At 38.8% G+C, this 22,115-nt stretch overlaps 1 protein-coding gene across 7 annotated transcripts in view; it reads right to left on the minus strand.

The window, feature by feature from the left end:
* The window catches only part of ATF7IP (activating transcription factor 7 interacting protein), a 124,026-nt gene that overhangs the window by 55,655 nt on the left and 46,256 nt on the right, over positions 1-22,115 (minus strand). For 4 of the 7 annotated variants that reach the window (XM_061639365.1, XM_061639359.1, XM_061639361.1 and 1 more), the window contains exon 2: positions 6,241-7,331. In XM_061639365.1, coding sequence (XP_061495349.1) covers positions 6,241-7,324 — 1,084 coding nt within the window. In that variant the 5' untranslated portion in view covers positions 7,325-7,331. Of the gene's footprint in view, positions 1-6,240; positions 7,332-8,304; positions 8,385-14,790; positions 14,970-22,115 lie in introns of all 7 variants that reach the window. The other 3 variants (XM_061639360.1, XM_061639362.1, XM_061639363.1) reach the window with 2 other exon arrangements.

Here is a 22,115-nt window from a genome sequence, read left to right on the forward strand (position 1 = left end):
CTGTTCAACAGCCAGCTTATTTTATTTATGTATTACATTTATATCCTACTTTTCCTAAATTCAAGATGGCATGTATGGTTGTCCCCCTTCCCATTTTATTCTTACAACAAACCTGTGAAGTAGGTTAGACAGAGAAAGTGACTTGCCCAAGGTCGCCCAGTAAGCTTCACGGATGAGTGAGGATTTGAACCCTGTTCCACATTCTAGTCCAACATTCTCAAACCACCACACTAGCTCTCCAATAAACCCATACATTCTGAACTTGGGTGGACTAATTATGATGGCTTGCTCAGAGACTGATGGGATTTTTAAATGTATAGTTTATTAGGATTTTCACAGTATTATAATAAAACAGTATCGTCCCCTATTCCCTTCCCCCACCTCCCTTCTCATCTTATCTATCTCCCTTTGCTCTCATGACCTTTTCTTTTTCTGGTTACATTTTCATTTCTGATGTTCAGTTGTTTGACATGTTATACAGTGTTCAGGTTCATAGCTCTTAAATCTCTTGAGATGGTATGTTCCTTTTTCAATGACTGATCCCCTGGCAATTTGGTGAGAATTTGTAATAGGCTTGTCATGGCCATTGAAGCAGTGACTCTGAAGCAATGTGTTCTAATAGGTTTCCTGGATTTACATGATGGTTGAGGTATAAATGGTATTAAGCTTCGAAGAAGTTCCATTTAAAGAGACTATGCCATAACAATTATACTAACAGAGCAGTTTCTTCTCTGCTGTTAATTCAAACAAAGGCTGTCATCCAGTAGAACTAATACATGGGTTTTGAACAGTATGGTGAAGCCAAAATACACAATTCTAGAGCTGTGCCTAGTTTTCTGAAAGGAACAGGTTATCTAGATCTATTTCAAATCAGGTTTCTGGTGTTGTTTTGGAACTAGAACTGCCTTGGTCACAATTAATGATCTGCATCAGCAAATGTACAGGGGAAGTACAGCCATCTAAACCCCCCAGGACCTCTCAGTGGCTTTTAATACTATTGACCACAGAATTCTTTTGGGGTGCTTCACTGGGATGTGAATTTGGAGTGGGGTTGGGGAGGCACATACTGAATGCAAGTTACTCTGATCATTGCTGGAGGTGTGGGCGTAAAGGTGTTGCTGGAAGACCATTGCTCTACCCCATAGCCAATGACACAGGGTGCTGCAGAGATCAATTTCATCCCCCATTTTGTTCAACATCTACATGGAAAAACTGGGGGAGATCATATACATCCAGAGATTTAGACTGATGTGTCATGAGTATGCAGATGATATTCAGTTCCCTCATCAGATCCTAGGCAGGCAGTGGAGCTGAGGTTCTCAGTTAAATTCTGTATTCTGCAGATGTGGTATTCACATAGTTAATTTATTTATTAAATTTCTATCCCCCTTTCCCTCCCAAAGGAGCCCAGATTGACATATACTGGATTGAAGCTAGATTTTCATTACCCTGCCAAGAAAAAAGTGCAATAGTCTGTAATCTTAACTCTAGATCACTTTCAGGACTCAGCTATTGATGCTATTAAACATGTCCCTTAAAAGGCTTCTACAATGGCAGCTAAATGCCTCATTATGGTGTCTTGAAGGAATGGAAGTCTCTAACATGGTAGAGCCGAGGCTGCTCATAACAGTCTTTAAGTATGTTTGCAGTTTGCATCCTGTGTAGCCAATCTAAATTAGTTCTTCTGTAAAAAGACTTATGTCAGAACTTTTTTTGATAACGAAGCCAAATACCACAACTATCTCAATGAAGCATATGATGGCAGTGAAGCATGACAAAAAAATTAGTGGTGAAAACAATATGCTTTCATGAGCAATTACCTCTTACATTATGATCAAATTCACTTAGATTTCTGTGTTGAGCTTCATTTATGTCGAGTGCAGTTGTCTTAGGGTTTTCTTCTATAGTTTTCAGTGCAAGGTTCTTTGTACTTTGCTGATAGGAACTTCGTTTATGAGAAGACGAAAATATTTAGAGTAATTTCAGTAATTGGCCACACTATGGCCTGGCAAGTCACAATGAGTGGGAACCCGCATTAACCTAATTAGGGTATCGAGGGACAAAGGGTACTAAGGGGCTCAGGTCAGAGGCACAGTTGAGAGCCATGCCAATTCCAAGTCTTTCAGTTGATAGCAGATGTTTGTGACCAGTTTGTGGTCTCCCTAATGATCATTTGGTGCTTGCTAATGCCATGTCTACTACCAGTTACTTATTCATAACTTATTTATGGAGACACTGCAGACCTGGCTACACAATGTAGAGCAGGCCAGTTTTGGACTAATCAGCTACAGTAGAAGCTGAAAGGACAAGAGTGTAGTCTGTAGAGATGCTATCCTTTTGGCCATGTATCCTCTATGAAATATGACCAACTGTGACTTAAGGTGGTCTTGAGGAACCTGTTACCATACTGCCTGTCTTGATGATTAACAAACTCTAGATGTTGAAGTAGTAGTATTCAGCTTGATATGGAGGTTTCTCCTAAATAAGTAGTTCTGTGAAAGACATCAATATCCACAAGCAGTTGAAGTGTTTAGCTCAGTATTTAAAAGTTGCCACACAAACCATGGAACTTTCCCACAACACACTGATGTCGAACCGTGACAGTAAGACATACTCTAGATTTGTTCTTAATAATAATTAATAATTGGCAATAATAAACAACAATAATAATTGGTGCTCAGGTGGTGGCTGTTATCAAAAGTACTGTTTATCAGCTCCAGATATGACAAATCCACCCCTTCCTGAAGAATTAGGATTTACCTACTACAATCTACTGAACTTCAAGGACTGACTAGCAATCACCCGTAAAGATTATGAGAATCAGCAGGTGATGCAGAAAATAACTGCCCACTGTTTGGAAGCTGAGTGGTTACAAATAATACAACACCTGTAATGCTTGGCTGCCAAATGAATTCAGAAGCTATTCAAGATGGTGATAAACTATAAAATACAACTTTGCACTGAACCCCTTCCCCAGCATAACGGAAAGACAAGAAGATATATAGAGTGCTTCCAGACAGGGGCTTTGTATTGGAAACAGATTGTTCAGATTAGTTTTTTCTCTGCGTGTGATTGGCATGTGACTGTCCACACACTTCATTTTTTTAGTCTTAGATTTTTCATAGGTATTTCCTCTGTTTCCCACCCAAATGTACAAATGGAACTGCCATTACTGACAAAGTTATGCTGTGCTGTTTTTTGGCCCCTCTTGTTAATCGCTACTTACCTGCCACCACTGCCTTTTCCTGTTCTGGGCATGTGCGCAAGTAGTTCTGTACCTGTGTCCACACTTTCAGAATATATCCCCCCCTCCCCAAAAAGTGCACAAGAATAAATACTGCTAGCCCCTGGTTATCATGCTTCATTATAGACAAAATGGAGGCCTGGGATTTTGAGGAGGCGGCAATATCTATATACATTTAGTGATTTTTTTTTTTAAATACAGGTCTTGCGCAAAACTGATATTGAGTTGTACCAAAATTCTGAAAATGATCTTGCACAATACCTCTCTATTATTTTGTTATTTAAACTAGTTGTGATTACAACTGAAGTGGAACAGCTGCAGACATTTCTGGATGAGACTGATTATTTGGATCCATTCCAGTCTGGGTTCAGGCCTCTGTTTGGGATCAAATGAATCTTGGTCGATCCGATGGATGATCTTTATAGAGGAGGACTGCAGCCCTGCTCCTCCTGCTTGATCTCCCAGTAGACCTTTCAGGACTGGCTCTACAGGATGGGCACTGATGGCACTGTGTTGCTGTAGCTCCATTCATGCCTGCAGGGTCATGTGCAGAGAATAGTACTGGGAGAGTGCTCCTTGGCCCCCTGGTGTTTACACTATAGAGTGCCACAGGGCACAATCTTGTTCCCAGTACTATTCAACATCTATATGAAGCCACTGGGAGTGGTCACCAGGCGTTTCGGAGCAAGGTGCCATCAGTATGCTGATGATACTCAGCTCCATTTCTCCTTGACATCTGAATCAGGAGAGTCTGTGCAAGTCCTGGAGCAGTGCCTGGATGCAGTGGTGGACTGAATAAAGGTCAATAAACTGAGCTTGAATCCTGGAAAGATGGAGGCCTTATGGGTGGGTGGTTCCTGTGTTCAGGGGATCCTACCAATAGAGGCTCGGCAGGAACCATCCCTCCTTTCTTTCAAGCATCTTTTAAAAATCAGATTTTTCAGATAGGCCTTTTAACATGATTCCACCCCCAATACAGTATTATTGATGATTTTACTATTGTTTTTAATGATATTTTTATTATTTTTGTATGCCTTTGTGTGTTGTAAGCCACCTTGATGTACTCTATGAAAAGTGTGGTCTATAAATACTTAAATAAACAAACAAACAATAAAATTGTGACTCTAAGTAATCCCCCACATGTGTTGAGATATTGAGAGAATAGCTCCTCAGAACTGGGCTACTGAAATCTGGATGTGCATTCAGCATGCTGTAACTGGTGAAATAGGCATGCTCAGACTGCTGGAAACAAAATAACTAGGTTGTGCTCAGATGGATTATTTTTATAATAGATTTTCTGCAGTAAAAGGAAATCCAGATTACAAATGTAAAAACAGTACATGTTGCCGTTTTGACGATGACATGTGGACAGTGTGAAAACCTTGTGTGCATGAGCAGCACTAATTTCACAATAAACCGCTATCTGAAAGTTTTCTCAATTAATTTAATCTATGTGTTATATTCCATTATTCTTCTTTGTGCAAAAAGACTAAGCCTGGAAAATATGTATTTCTTCCCTTCTGACACCCAACTCAAGAACACTCCAACTATTTTTAAAATCATACACAGTTGGCAGATATAAGGCCATATCCAATGATGCAGGTTCACTGATGCAACAGACTTTGGTGCGTGCAACAGAGCTTCCTTTTACTCTCCTGTCCCTTCCAGCCTTCCATACACCTTCAAGATCAGCTCTGGGGCATTTGGGGGCCTTCTGAAGCCTATTGGGTGTGTGTGGGAGAAGAGGAAATTGACTTGTATCTAATGTGGGATTTCCACATCTATCAGAGAAGGCCTTTAATATAAAAATATTGCTAAGATGTGACCATCCCCAAACTTTACTATTCAAGATAATTTACACAACAAGTGTTTTAAATTGAGATTTTTATCCCATTCTATACCTCTGGTGGATCAAAAACCACTCTGAGAAGTTTTACAGGAAGTGATTCATAGATGCAATGAAATCACTAACTAAACAATCAAGGTGAGTTGGGAAGCAGTTGAAACTGTAACTAGTCTAATACTGCCAATTTTCTGACTGCATTCAAATATTCCATAAAGCCAAGAATGGCTTCTGGTAGCAACAAAAGCTTCTCCTGTTATCCATGTGCTGTAATTAAAATTACACAGAACTAGAAAACATGAGAGAACCACAAGTGGTCATCAGCAGTATAGGTCATACATGTTTACAGCCTTCAGCCTTCAGATAGGGCTTGTTCCACCTGAGATGGCGGTTTGCTCTAAAGCTCTGCAAGGAAACATGGCTGTGGAGTCTTGAGAAGCGCTTTCTGTCTTCTGATTCTGTGCTCATTGTATTTTAAATTACATTTTAACTTTTAAAAACAATATTTAGACCATCCTTTAGCACTCTATAGTACAAAAACACTAGATATAATTTATACTAAATTTAACATTAAGTTGTTCATTTCATTGTTTCAGTTAACATGTCATTTATATAATTAGTGCCTAAAAGGTACAGGTGTCCCCGCACTTATAGTGCGAGTCGTTTCCGACTCTTAGGGTGACATCTTGCAACGTTTACTAGGCAGACCGTATATATGGGGTGGGATTGCCAGTTCCTTCCCCGGCCTTTCTTTACCCCCCAGCATATGCTGGGTACTCATTTTACCGACCACGGATGGATGGAAGGCTAAGTGGACCTTGACTTCTTTTACCGGAGATTTGACTTCCTCCTTCCGTTGGAATCAAACTCCGGCCGTGAGCAGAGCTTCAGCTGCGTTACTGCCACTTACCACTCTGCGCCACGGAGGGTCTTTAATTAGTGCCTACTGAATATTAAAACATGTTCTAAGTTAATATTTTATAACTGAATAGCACATTCTTTAAAAACACATCAGAATTCCCAGGCATGTATTAAACACTGGCCCACAATTTATTATAGCTCTAATCATTTTACACTCATGGGATGCATTTAAATTCAGAACCCAAAAGTTTTGAAAAAACACCTTATAAAAGAAAAAAAGGATACCACTCACCTGAAGGGCTTGCATTGTTTGGTATTATCGCTTCAGCTTCTTTATCACAACAAAGTTCCTCTTCATCAGAAAGCACCAAGAAAGCTTCTTTGGGCAAACTTTCACCGTTTTCATGTTTGGATGGAGAATTTAATGAACTTTCCGCTTTATCTTCTGCATCTAAGTTAGGATTTTCCACTGGAAGTAAGATGGATTTGGAGAAACAGTTTAATTCATCTGCTGGGGCCAGCTTTTCCAAAATTGGAATAATTTCATCAGTTTCCATTGTGGCTGCATTTCCCAAAATGCTCTCTGGTGGGTCATTTTCAACTGCTTTTTGAGAGCTGGTCCCTAGAAGTTCTGCAGATTGGACATTCTCATCCTTTGGACCATCATCAGTATCAATACTGCTAGATATTGCTTCCTCACCAATGTTCTCTTTTACACCAGTTTCCTCGGTACATTTTTCTTCTTCTACAGGTATATTGGGAGTAAGAGCTAATTCATTTGTTTCTACTGGCTCTGCTGAACTGTCATTCACATCACAGCTTATTTTGCTTTCTTCTTCTGGCTGGTTTGGTGTGTCTTTCTGGTCCAAATCATCTTTTATACAAATATCTTTCTGGTCCAAGTCATTTTTTATATCGACTTCTTCCTGGAAGTCATTATCTTTATTACAGTCAAGTACCTGATTTTCAGGATCAGAGTGAGGAGTAATGCCAGAATCCTCATGATCTTGCTCAGAAGCAGTTCTCTCAGAGATCAGAGTTTCAAGTTTGGGAGTCAGGTCGCTAGCTTGGTTCTCTTTGACATCTGGACTTTTGGTATCAGCAGTTTCTTCAGAGTCCATTTTTCGTCCTTCAGAGTCAAGGCATAAATCTTCTATGCCATTCACTTCTTTGTCCTCGGTACAGTCAGAATTGAGTAAGGGGGAATTAAGATCTGAATCCCCATTTTCATGTTTCCCATTTACCAACTTGACATCTGTGGTTTTTAGAAATTCCTCCTTCACCTTATATACACTCTCAAGCTGCTGTCGATCACTCGTTCTCATGGTTTTACGGGCCTTAAATATCTTTTTTTGTGGCTCTTCATTGTTTTCCATCTTGATCCTGAAAAGGTACACACATATATATCTATATAAAATGATAATGCATCACACACATACTCTACAAATATCACATCGCTTTAGCATAAAAAATAGTAATGGATCAATTGTCTGTGGATAAATGGAAGCACCATTTGAGGTACTTTTAATCCAGTTTTTTTTTAATCTGAAGAAGCTAAAAAGTTGCTATGGATCCCAGTAGCTGTTACAAATATTTTCTAAGACTTATTTAGCACATCTGAACCATTTCGTACTGATGTCCTCACAACCTAATTATGGAGTTAGTTGTCCTGTGGTGTTTCATCTCTCTATCCCCTTCCTAGCTGATAAAAAATGTATGTTTAAGCTGTCATCGTCCTATTTACCTCTGCTGAAATGAATGGGAGTGAAATTACCAAAAACCAAAGCTAACTGGCAACCACTGATTTCCAGTAACTACTTAAAATAGGGTAGGGAAAAAATAACTTTGAATTTATAGTACAGGGAAAATACTGTTTTTTCATGGTTGCCACGTCAACTGCACTGTATGTACATTGCTGTTTTTAAAACATTTTCTATACATTCCTGTGTGTCCAAAAACAAACATTAAAAAGCACTATAAGTGTAAAAAGAACAAGCATTTTACACTTGTTTCTTTTACATGGACCACCTTTGCAGGCAAGTGGTATGATACAACAGACCATATATGCCAGAAATTATTAACATTTAGCCCGAGCCTTTGCTTTACATATCAAGGACAAACACTATTCTACTCAACAACCAGCTGTTGATTCTGTGATCTTGCTGCCCCCTTATAGTTCCTTATATGAAAGAGTCAAACAGGAATCCTTAATTTCACAACTGCTTCTAAGTAAATATATATAAAAAATTGAAACTTGATTTAAACATAATTTAAAATGTGCCCTTTTCTTTCTTTGTTTTTTTACCATTTTGTCATAAAAAATAATCCACAGAGATCAGTCTACAAATATGGTTACCTGCTGCCAGAGCTTCAGTAGGAAAAGTATAAAATCAGCCTGAGCTTCTTCTAATTTGCTCTTTTGCAGAAAAGAATGCACTGGCAAGTGTAGAAATATCTGAGTAAGTACACATAGGCCCAGTTCACACACCACACTAAAACATTCTAAAATCATGGTTTATTAAACAAACCATGCGTAAGGCAAAGGGTGTTCTGCAGACAATCAAAGAAACAATGCTGTGCTTCATCATACTCTTGACCTCATTCCACCATGCCTACTTCCAGTCTTCAGCTGTCTCTGCAACTAGCAGTCCTTAATCCTTTGCAGCATTTAGCTGCTGGCATTGCCTAATTGCATCATTTCCTCTTCCATTCAGCATCTGTCAGAGTAAGGTGTGGAAAACATCTGATGACAACTGCAGAAGATCACCATAACAGTTGCTCTCCCCTTCTGCTCCCCTAATAAAGAAATGTTCATACTCCTTTCCAGATTTAAGTTCAACCCCTTTCTTCTACTCTGCTTTGCAACTGCACTGTTTATTTTTCTTCTCCAAACCAATAACTATTACAATTACGAGTTTATGCTTAGAATTTAGTAAGGTTCACCTATGTTGAAGTTACACCTTATCTTTCTGCTGCCTGTGGGTGTGAAAGACTGCATTTACTAAAACATGCTTAAATAGTTTCATCTGTTAGTTGTACTGACTGTTAGGAATAGCACCTCATTTTGAACCTCCTTACTCAACACCCACTCTTTTGTTTCTGCATTTTATTCTCTCACTATATCAAAAGAGCACTTCACCATATTAATTTGCCAACCAAAACCAATCAGTCAACCGGCAGTAGAAATAACTCCAAAATGATAGTTCAAAGAAGTTCCATTTTTTTTCAACTACAGCTGTGAATCAAAGCGGGATAGGACAGAGTTGGGGGGAAGGATCCGATTATATCAAGCAGATTTAGTAACAATATCAGCTTTGGAAAAAACATAACCAAGAGGAACTGAGCACAGCTACATTTTCAAACTACTTTTGTGCGTTTGTTGCTTAGTGGGTGATTTTGGCAAGACAACAAAACTAACCACACTTAAACCATATTTAAGAAGGTGCCTCTGTTCACACCCAACACTATACCGTAATTAAAGTTCATAAGGCAACAAATTTTCACAACCAGCCATAGGTAACAATATGCCTCATACTTAAGGCACTGTATAGTAGGGTCCTGCTTTGCGGCATTCCGCTAATATGGCAGCTTTCAATTAGGGTAAAGCCCCGCTCATACGGCACTTGTTCTGCTTTTATGGCGTTTTTCACTCTATTGAATGAGTTCCACTTTTCGGCAGGTTTTGCTTTTAGGCGGGGGTCTGGAACATAACCTGCCGTATGAGTGGGGCCCTACTGTACTGGGTTCAGATGTAACACTAAGATAATGTTTATTCTAGGGATGAGTTAAACCATGGTTCAATGTGAAGTGTGAGCCAGATTTTTAAGTGGCTTTGTCTGGGCAAAGCTTTAGCTGCATATGCACCAAGTTGCTCATTTCACATAGCTGTCAAGTTGTTGTTTTTTTAAGAAAACAAATTTGCCAAATTGTGTTCAGCAAAGAAACACCGAAACCAATAACTATCATTGCATTCTCCCATCACAGCCTGTTTAGTTTGCTATGTATTATACCCAGGGCTGTGGAGTCGGTACGCCAGACCTTCGACTCCGACTCCTCTATTTTTCTACTGTTCGACTCCGACTCCTTCATAAATGGCAAATGTATAGTAACTAGTAATAACAAATTTACTGTAGTAAAATGGTAGCACAAGGCATTTCATCACCACCATGTGAATCCAGAGCTTGGAAAAGTTACTTTTTTGAACTACAACTCCCATGAGCCCAATCCATGGGGCTGATGGGAGTTGTAGTTTAAAAAAGTAACTTTTCCAAGCTCTGGATTCACGTGGTGGTGATGAAATGCTTTGTGCTACCATTTTACTACAGTAAATTTGTTATTACTAGTTAATAGTTCAGTTCAGTTCTTTATTGTTACAGTCATAGACCAGAAAGTTGATGTAAAAGCAATGTACAATTTTAACAGATATACAGAATATACAGAGACAGCAACATAATTAAAAAACAGTAAAAACTATGGAACATAAAACAATTTCATGGAATAACAGGAACATCTGGGGGAATGAATACCCTCCAAGCTGATTGGACCGCAAAAATGTATTTTGCTGCTAGCAGGGTATTATCTCTGCTAGCCGCTGACAAAAGATAAGCAAGTAGGCGGTCTAGCGGTTTATGAGGAAATTTATTTATGATAGGAGTTATAAATTTAAAACCGATATCATCATATAAGGAACACTCAAAAACAACGTGAAATAAGGTTTCTATAGCACTGACACCACAAGGGCATAGACGATTTGGATAAGGAATGCGCTGGAATCTCCCTTCTAGTAAGGCAGAATTTAAACAGTTGAATCTAGCCTTCATAAAGGCTAGACGATATTAAGGGATCGTGAGGTATTCCAGATATGGGGCACTGAGTAGTGGCGCAAAACTTAAACCAAGGTGAATAGGGGAACAGGTCGAAGTGGGTGCGGTGATGGATTTTTGAAAGTCTATGTCACTGATACGCGTCAGGATTGAAAGCTTAGCTAACTTTGGATCCTGAGACGCCAGATGTTCAATTGAGAGGCCAATACTTGCAAGATAATTTGTAAAATTTTTGGCCCATTTTGAAATGCAAAGATCTTCCCAAAGTAAAGGAAGATAACCAGATGAATAATCATATGACATTTTAAGCCAAAATTTTAGAGCAGCCATCCAAGCTTGGGACTTGAATGAAGCTAGACCAGTTTCTAACCTGAGGACCGCCGATGGAACACATCTAGGAACACCTAGAATTTGTCTAAGGAATAGGGATAGAACCGCCTCCATTGAGGAATTGAAAGCACCAATCCATAAGGGTGCCCCGAAAAGAAGTTGGGAGATAGTTTTAGCTCTAAAAACCTTAATCGCAGCCAGAATATATTGTCCTCCTTTAGTGAAGAAGAACCTTCGGATGCCATTGGCTGAATTTTGAGCGGTAGAGATGGCTCCTCTAGTATGGGGCGTCCAAGACAATGATGAGTGAAATAATAACCCGAGGTATTTAAAATGGGAAACCTGTTCAATTTTGTGAGTATTGATTATCCAATCATGAGTAGGAGAACGTTTAGCAAAAGCTAATATCTTTGTTTTAGAAAAATTTATAATCAATTTATTTTTGTGACAATAGGTCATAAAAGATCTAATTAAACGTTTGAGACCTACTTTAGAAACGGATAAGAGAACAGCGTCATCTGCATACAATAACAGTGGACAGTGCAGATTCGCTAATTTGGGGGGGTGGAAATCCGGGGACTGACAGTAAAGAGACAAGTCATTCATAAAACAATTGAATAATAACGGGGCAAGAATGCAACCCTGTCTAACTCCTTTTGATGTATTGATAGGATTTGTAAGGTGTCCTTCACGACTGCACCTTACATGGAGGGATGTGAGGTGGTGCAGTCGGCTAATTAGAAACAGGAGTCGCTTATCAATTGTGGTTTTAGCAAATTTTGCCCATAGTATCTCTCTGGGGATGGAGTCAAAGGCCGATTTCAAGTCGACAAAGGCAACAAACAAGCCATTACCCCAGCGGTTCTTATATTTTTCGGCTAAGTGATTTAAGATCACACAGTGCTCAATCCCAGACCTCCCTTTCCTGAAAGCTGCCTGCTCCCTCCCGAGAATGTTTTCCTCCTCTAACCAAGAGGAGAGTTTCCCTTTTAAATAGCAAGCGTAAAGTTTACCGATGATGGAAAGGAGGCTAATTGGGCAGTAGTTTGCAGGGTCCTCATTGTTCCCTTTTTTAAATATAGGGATTACTATGGATTCAAGCCATGACTCAGGAATACGTCCCGAGTTATTGATTAAAGTAAAGAAGTTTGCGAGGAGAGGGGCCCACCAAGCTTGGTGGGTTTTCAACATTTCAGAAAGAATATTATCGGAACCAGGGGCTTTGCCGGGTTTCAAGCAGGCAATCAGTACAGCAATTTCTTTTTGAGTTACTGGTGGCCATATGGGAAGATTTGTTGGATTATCAAGAAGACCCACGTTTACAGTCTCATTACAAGTAGAGAAATATTTTTCCCAAAGATGTGGAGATATGTGGCAAGGGGCCAGATTTAATGGTTTCATAGAGCCAGAAACAATCCCCCAAAAACATTGCGAATTTTTTGTCCTGGAAGCTTGGATTAGAGCTTTCCAGTCTTCATGCATCACCTGTCTTTTTTTGGTGACTATCATTTGCTTGTATTTCTTTTTGATAGTGAAATACTCAGAGGGGAGGGTAGTTAGATTTAGCTGTCGATAATGGTGATAAATCTGTCTCAGCTGTCTCTTGACACCAAGGCAATCCTTATCAAACCATCTGGGAATACCAGGGAAGGAAGGGGCCCTTAAAGAAGGTGATGACATTGTAAAAGAGGCTTTAAGGTTTAAAATTAAAGAGTTATATGCCATCAACGCTAAATGTGGATCGGTGGCAGTACTGATCTCCTTCTGCAAGGACAGAGCAGAGGGGGAATTGAGAAAGGAGGTCAGTTTTGAGGCCACAATGGGAGTCCAAAAGGTCCTATTATGAGTGGAATAGTTTAAATTGACCATTGGATTATGGGTAAGGAGCAATCGACCCGTTACTGGTAGATATATAGAAAAAGTAAGGGGAAGGTGATCGCTGTCCTGTCTAAAGCCAACAGAAAAGTTTGAAATGAACTTAAACAAAAAATGCGAAATTAAAACATAATCGATGACACTACATCCTAGACCAGAAATGTAGGTGAATTCCGCACAAGGATCTATCTGGTTGTGGCCATTCAACATTATTAGGTTGTGACTGGCAAGGAAACGGTTTAAACATATACCCCCATAGTTTATCTTAAGATCCTTAGAGGACCGGACATAGGGTGGTAAGTAGGGGGTAGTGTCCTCGCCCCCCCAGAGGTTTGATGCAAATAATGCATCATTGTGGGGGCCAGACCTGGCATTGAAGTCACCCATCACAATACAAAGCACTCTGGGAAATTTAGCCTCAAGTGATGTTAGATATTTGGCAAGGTCATCCCAGTCCTGATCAGTTTCTGCCCTAGAAGAGTGAGGGGGAATATAAACATTTACTAGCAAAAAAGAAATTATACTAAAAGATAATAAGACAGCCTGAGCAATATTTTTGCAAGCTGATAAACTTGAGGAACGGGCTGTTAGAGAGGTAGAGATGAGTATGGCTAGACCACCTTTGGGTCTACCTTTAGAATTGAGTAGGGAATAGGACGCCGGTGAGCAGAAACAAGAAAAGCCGTCCACTGATAATTTTTGTAGACTCCACGTCTCCTGTAAAAGGATTAAATCAAATTTGTTCAGAAAGGAAATAAAATCTGGATTCTTTTGTTTAGCATTCCACCCTGCAATGTTCCAGGAGAGAAAAGGGAATGTAGAGTTTGGTGTGGGAACAGAAACCTGGCATGCACTAGAAATAGGGCTCAAAGGATCAGAGAATTTCTTGGAAGGATAGAGATTACTGGGTGAATTATTGATTTTTGTGGGATTTGAATTTGTCGTTATTTCAGATATTGCACAGATTTAGTTAATATACATTTGCCATTTATGAAAGAGTCGGAGTCGGAATCAGTACATTTCTACCGACTCCGACTCCACCCAAAATTGCTCCCGACTCCGACTCCACAACTCCGACTCCACAGCCCTGATTATACCTGCACCCCAATAATCTGAAATAAGCCAACAGTTTTTATAATGGAGATTGTTATACATAACTTTCCTAATAGAATCTATAAAAGCTGCATTTGCTTTATGCAGAATGAGTTAACAGATCATAATTTTGGAAGATTTCCCAAAGAACAGGATCTAAAGTTTTGGATGCTGCAACTCTACTTAAATTATGTTTATCATTAAGGAGATCTTTTGATTGGCACACAAATATTTAAGCCTCATCATGACAGCCATATTACATGGCATGATATTGATAAACAGTTAAAACCCTTAATAATCATTGTAAGTTGATCTCTATTTTGTCATTCACTTATTTGCATAGAAATGCCTATAACTGTTCTCTTGCTAAGAATCCAGAACTTGGTTAAAGACATGCACATGCAATCCTCCCCAAAAATATGGAAGATTTAAATAACTAGACATAAGAAATGAAAGATATTTTGCAAAGCTACCTATTTATCCCATATCCAGTAAAGAATGGCTTTACAGTACAATTGCAACCCACATCCACAAGGGAGCACACTATAGCCACTTAATAGATCTCAGAGTACTGAAGGGAACAAGATACACAAAGCAGCAGGGAATTAGATCACACAGACCACTTTAGATAATTTGGTCATATTTGTGCAAGCCAATCAGCGGTCCTCTTTCATATGTCTTTTGGTTCTACAAGAACAGACAACTTTAAATTATTTTCTTACCTGCAAATAGGAGATACTCATTTGGTTCTGGGAGGCCACACTTGTGTTATTTAGCGGGAAACAATTTTCATATTTTAAGGCTCCTCAAAATGGTGTTCCAATACACATGACCAAGTTCTCATGAAAGTTAAGGGAATGTCTGCATGTAGTTAATGCAGATTCAGTACACGTAGTAGTATCTGAAAGAGATATGTGAGTTTTGACTCTTCTAGAGTAAACTAGGATACTCAAACTCACCCCATGGACTACAGATATTTTAATGAAGTTTGTGTTCCAGTACTGTTTGGTTTGAATCAATGCATCCAAACACATCTCTTATGGATATGCGCTTTACTGGCTATGTGCCAAACTAAGAAATCTCATATTATAATTCAACAGCTTTGTTTCAAGAAAAAGATGTTTTACAGTACAATGCCTAATAATTGCTTTAGGAACGCATGCAGAGGGATTCTTACATATAGCCCTTTTGCAAAAACTTGCATGGATAGTGGTAAAAAATAGAGGAATACCTAAAGATCACATTCTCTTTCCATATTAAGCTACATTTATGGTAAACATTTTATCCTATAAAATCACCACTACCAGAAATAAATGATCTGGGGAATCCTGATTTTTTTCCTTAAAAGCTATCAATGTTGTAACTGCCAGTGCTTATATGGTAAACGAAGTGTACCAGTGGATTTTAAAATGATACCCAAAAGGATCCTTGCCTTACCAATTAAGTAGTTTTCCTTTCCCTCCCCTCCCCCATGCTTTTCCCTGAAGTAAGATCACGGCTGCGTGACAACAAAGGTATTAGCATAGCTGCTATGGATTAGCCTGTAATCGTAAACTCATGTAAGCAGCTCTTGAGTTGCTGAAAAGGTTAGCCAATCAGCTGCTAGCTCTTTGAGTTTTGCCTGGCAACAGGGGGGAGAAAATAAGAGATTACGGAAAGCAGCAATGTAAGCTAGAATCCAAACTGACTGTGTACACTGGTTCTCTACATAATACAAGTACTCTAGAACAGCATTTTATCAGAGTCACAAAAGCACAAATAGTGTTTGTCCAATGCACTAATATAATCTTTAAAAGAAAATTATATAGTCATATAGTATTAATGTACTCCTCTTATTTATTACTCCATGTAATCTAGACAAGCAAATCTGATTTGCATGTAATGTTGTCTGCAAAGTAATTAAGGACAGTCATTGGCCAGGGTATCTAGTTCTAGATGAAAAGCCCGATCCCAGCCTTGAAAAATACAGAGTACAGAACTGAACACTCCTTTTCTAGAATATGGCTGGAACACTTCCAAATAGTCCATTAAAATCCAACTTTTATGCTCACACAATGACATTTTTTGTGTCAAGTGTCTCATAGAAAGATGTTTTATGTCATTACGCATGATACTGGTGTTCTAGACCAATGGGCAATTCTCATTTTGGTATTTTATTCCATCTCATTGTGTTATCAGATTAATTTTTCCTCAAAAAATGCATTAAAAAAAGGATTTCAGCTTTTAAAATTATATATAAATTTATAGAAAGTGAACAAATGTTAACTTGCATGCCATAAATGTTCTTTACTATGTTAAATAAAACTGCAGAGTATTTATTTTTTAAAACCATGCATGCTGCCCCAAAACAAGAATTAAATCTATATTGCAAGAGTAGCGCTCATGTTGCTTATTTTACTTCTAAGCATTTAAATTAAGAAAATCCAATTGTTTAAACTACTGTATTGTACATAAAAACTATTTTGTTCCTTTATACCATATTCAACATTTAGAAAGAACATGAATAAGGAAATAATAAGTAACAGTAGTAATAATAAAAGCACTCCTCCTCCCCCTAGTTCCTTGAGACCTTGTAATTTCTGAAACATACCCAAGAGGGAGCCAGCTGTAGCCACACTCTTAGTTTGTGTGATCTTCACACAGGAAAAATAAATCAGCAGCTTGCTTCATTGTTACCGAGTTCTTTCCTCATACAATTTTCACCTTATCTGATTGGCTTGAGGAAGCAGATACTCAACTACCAATCAGAAGTATGCAGTCTTATATCTGCCCAGCAACAAGGGAAGGATATGCCACTACAGTACTGTACATTCAGATAATTTCTTATTTTCAGACACTAACTGCTGAATGTTTAGAAAACTTTAAAGGCATAATCCTTTCAAATGTTTTCATTAAGATTCTGGATATTAACCATCACATTATTTAACTGACTAATTAGCATAAAGCTTAAATTGCTAAAAGGCACATAGGTGTTAATCTGTACAGGAAAGCGTGTAACTGGAAGTTCTCACTGCAGCCAATTCAGAAACTGAGAAACAAGTAGCCTAGCCCAGGCTCGTATACTTTCTCCATCAGTGAGACGTGCAAACTATCTTTACCTTGGGAACCTGCACATCCACTTTCAGCAGACAGATATGAGGAGTCCATGTCATCTATTTAAATAATAAAAGGCACGGAGAATAAGAAAAGCAAACTGCTTGCACTTTAGTCAAAGTCAGTAACCTCCAAAGCTGCATTTGAAAGACTCAAACAGGCCTGTAGCCAGGGTGGGCTAAGGGTGGTAGCCCCCCCTAAATATTTTCTGCTCCCGCTTAATTTCTTTACAAAAAATTGCACATTACAGAAAAAATCTCCCCAAAACAATTTTTGTGCCCCCCCCAAATCATTTAGGATAGCTAAAGGCTGGCCTCAAATCCATAGGTGTTTGCAGATAACAGTTGCAGCCCTAGCAGTTACCAGTGGTAAGCTAGTCTACATTCTATTGAAATCAATGATGCCAGTCAAGCCAGTGGACTGCGATAGCTTATTGGTCATTGTGGGCATCCATTTTGTCAGCTCATTGCGCATTCTTGGTTTCCTGTCTACTGTGGTTTGAATCATAAAAAGACATACTGATATGAATTGCTCCCCCCCCCCCCAGGATAGGACCTGGCCAGTACTCAACCCATGTCAGCATGTATCTGTCCATATTTGTGGAAGTTACAACTATAGAGCCTGGATTGTGGTGGTAGTATTGTCCCTAGGTGCAAAAGGGGAGTAATATCTGGTCTTGCTATGGTGGTAACATTCACTTGGATTTGCCACTCCCCTAACCTGGTCCCGATAGCTTTTGTGCTCATGAGGAAAAGGAAGTTTTTATTACAACACACTATTACTAGATCAGGCAAAAATAGAAGATGTGGCAATGTCCCATTTCAAGTTAAATTATGCAGCACACCACAAAAGAGCACATGCAAAACGAATTATTTTCATACCCATGCATGCGGACACTAACCCCTAGAACAGAAAACAAATGGTAATCCATGGCTTTTAGAACTTTAATATGTAAACAACTTTCTTCAGTTTAAATTTGCAGTGCCTAATGAAGGTGTCCATTTTGAAGAAGCATGTTAATATTTGTTTATGTGATACTGAAAAGCTATACAATACTCAACACTACCATGCTGTTGCTAAAGATGGTAATGTACCAAAAAGGAAAATCTACTATTATGTACTCTTACATTTGTAACTGCTTTCTGCCATACAAGTACATGTAACTATAAGCAAAGTTGATGCAAGTGTGACCTTTCTGTCGTTGTAATTGTATTGAATACTTCATCTTATGATAGTCTGATGTCATCAATAGCAGCCCTCTGAGGTCACTAATAAAATTTGCGAGAAATACACTGCAATAGAATAGACCTTTAAACTATGGAGGTTCAAGATTAAGAAATTGGCATTTGTAAAGTACCATAATGCAATAATAGTTTAAATATTCTATTAGAGATTTGAATATTCATCATCAAAAGGAGCAATTTGAAAACCTACCCAAGTTGTATTGAACTGATTTGTCAGAAATAACATATTGTTTGCCTACTTTTTTCCTCTTTGGAGATTTCATTTCTTTGGGGAAATGAAATGCATCTGTTTGCACATGCACAGTCACAGACAGAGGTCACTGCCAACCTCATACCAAATTCATAAATGCAGATCAAGTAGGCAAGACTACAAGTATGGGATGCATGATAACTTAAAGCATGGTTACAACAATGAATTAGGTTTTCTTCCTGTTATCCTACTGGTTTACATTAAAAAAAGAGAGACAGCATCTTTTGCACATGTAGACAACATACCCTAATGAGGAGCCCCCTGAAGCCATGTTATCATCCTATCATGAAGCCGAGCAACAGAAAGTATTGACTAGTCTAATGTCAGACAACTTGACTGAGGATTTGCATAGTCACACTGATTGGCTGCTGAAGATCAGTTTGTATAAGCCCATCAATACCAGAGGCTGAAAATCAGCAGGAAGCATGGAAGAATCTGCCTGGCAACAAGGCTAAAAATAGAAGCAGTACGAAACACTGGAACAGGCGTGAAAACAGGAGTAGAGCACAACTCAAGCCTTCCTGCCTTTATATGCAAAGTTATACAAATGCAGGGGCATGCTCTTCACCAAAGATTAACCTCTCAATGTTCTCTAATAGTACAGGTAGACCAACAGATATCTTGCATGCACAGCCATTTTTTTGTGCACAGTCTTCAAATAATATACTGGACACAAATGTTAAGTTAGTGCATATTCCCATGCTATTTCTTTTTTAAAATTAAGCTAGGAAATACTTTTACAACTTCAAAGTGCAATTATTAAATCCATGTAATTTATAATTCTAGCAAATTATGACAATTCCATTTGCAAGAGTTAATAGTCATTTACAATGTAAATATGTCACACCCTTCCTTCAAGGAGCTCAGAGTGGCATACAAGCCCACTCCTGTTGTAGCAGCAAATAGCAGAGATTCCCCCCCCAGGCAAAAAGTAAACCCCCTACCACCTGCAATGAACATACTGCACAGACATTCAGTACACCAGATCATTATAGGAAATGTGCATAGGTTTAAGAGTTTCCCCTTTTTTATTATAATAATAATCCTGGTAGGTAGGCATTCTGAGATGCTGAGATGGGCCCAAGGTTATTGACCATTTCCTCAGGTCAGGAAGCTGAAGCTTGGATGGGAACTGATGCTTCAACAATGAAGCAGCTCAATCTGACAGCACATATAGGAACCGGAGGCTTCACCCCTTTCTGGATGAGCCAGCGTGTGATCCTTGGCATGTGCTTCCATGTTCCATGCACTTTTCCCTTCCCTCAAGTAGCCTCATGTGCAGCTACCCAGGCATTCTGGCAGTGGCTTTGAAGCTCCTGCTTGGCTTGCTATCTCCTCTGCTCCTAAGACCCTAGGGGAGAGAAGAGGGAGGGGTCTGAGATCCAGTCAGCAGTTGTGGGGACCTCCAGTCCTGGGACAGGGGTATCTGGATACAATGGCTCTTCAGGGTCATCAACAGTATGGAGATCTGCTGAGGAATCCTGTACTCCCAGTTTCACTGTATGGGCAGCACTGAATCCTAATAGTTATCTAGTGACCTTCACGGTCAAACATAAATTTCAACCCAAGCTTTCCTCCTGTGTCTAACGGAACAGGGTATTTCAAAATAGAAATTCTATTCATAGCTTTTAATTGTCATTCTGATAAACATACAGCTAACGATCTCAAAAAAGAGCAGATGTTGTATGGCTACTAAAATAAAAGGAGTTTTACTAATTTGATACGTAATGCTAGAATACCAGTGTGCAAGCTTTAACAATGTAAAATAGGGCAAAATCGAGTTAGCTTTCAATTTCGTCTGAACAGCTGGTTCAATAAGCAATATCCATCAACAGAGCAAAGGGTAGGCATGCTTGTCAAAACCTGGTCCTGCCTTCTGTTTCCCCAAGTCAAACACTCTCCAGGTCCTGGATGAAGACTCCTCATAGCTACTACCACATGCACACAACCTATTTCCCTCCCTGCCAAACCAGAGTGTGCCTTTAAAAAGAAAGGAACAGCATTGTTTCCTGCCTTCATGACCTCCTGTTAGTGGAGGCCCTCACCATCCAGGATAGTGGGCACTTTTGTTCCCATCCCACTGTTGTCAGCATATGAAGCTGTTTACATTTGCCAACAGGAATAAATGGCAACAACAAACTTATAAGGGAGAGAGTGAAGGAGCTCATTCAGGGTGCCACTAATTCAGATCCATAAGCCTGGTTATCCTACGCAATAGAAATCAAGCCTACTTCCTATCTGTCAAGTCCTGTTCTGGATTTTGTTTCTTGGTCTTTATAGAAATGAATATAGAACATTGTTCTTTAACTAGCATGGGATACTAGTAATGGGCAGAAAAGAACACTTTAAACAAAACTTTAAATACATACAAGTTTGCCTGCAGTTCTCTAACTGTTGAGGAAATGACCAACTACTGTCACATTCTCTCTCTAACTAATCACACTGCTTGCCTGCAGGACTTGGCCAGTGAAGTTGGTGCCAATGTCATGTTGGCTTTAAACCTGATCAGAACCATTAATGCTTGATCACATTTAAGGCATACCTATCATTACATGTGCAGATACATAAACAGAAAAGTATGAGTATTGTTTTATGTACATGAACCTCTTATAAGTATTTTGAGATAACTTGATGTAAAACATGAGCATCATTAAATAAACAGTTATCTAAAATAATACAAAGTATTATGAGTGTACCCTCCCACTTAGCATAAAAATCTCATAGGTTCTGCTGCTAGGAGGGGGCCTGCAGCATGACAGCATGAGGAAGGGCCTTCTCTGCAGCAGCACCTTGGCTGTGGAATTCCTTCCCCACTTTCATGTTGCCTAAAAACATTGCCTAAAAACAGACTGTTTTGCCCATGCCTTTGTGGGGAGTTGAATAAATACCTATTAGCTACTAGTGACTGACTGTTGCAATATTATTACTCTATTGTTATATTATGGCTGATGTTTTAATTATTTAAATTTTACTGTATTGTTTAATACTGTATTGTGATGTAACCCATTCTGGGATCAATGAGACTAATGAAGGGAAAGATATAAACTGACCTAATAAATAAATAATGTTATGCTTTAATTCATTTTGAATTCATTTCCTGATGCATGTATCATTTAGAGCCAATAGTTCCTTCCTTCCTTAAAAATATTCAATGTTTAGCTCAAGCAAAAGAAAAGGTTTAACCTGGCAATAAATTTGCCTAAAAAATGAGTGATTCTTATATTGACATGCACATTTTATTTTATTCATAAAAATATCTATATACCACTATACATAAAAAACACCAAAGTGGTTTACATCATATCTATATTTACAATAAAATCATGTAAAAATTAAAACAAGAAATCATTAACTTTATTTACTTATTGAATTTATTGAATCTATATTTTGCCTCCGTTTTCTCCCAAAAAGGGAACAGTGTGCAACCTTGCATCGGTAGCAATCTCAGTAAGGGGTGGGG

The sequence above is a fragment of the Rhineura floridana genome, chromosome 8, assembly GCF_030035675.1.
Source record: "Rhineura floridana isolate rRhiFlo1 chromosome 8, rRhiFlo1.hap2, whole genome shotgun sequence".
NCBI classification, from domain to species: Eukaryota; Metazoa; Chordata; class Lepidosauria; order Squamata; family Rhineuridae; genus Rhineura; species Rhineura floridana.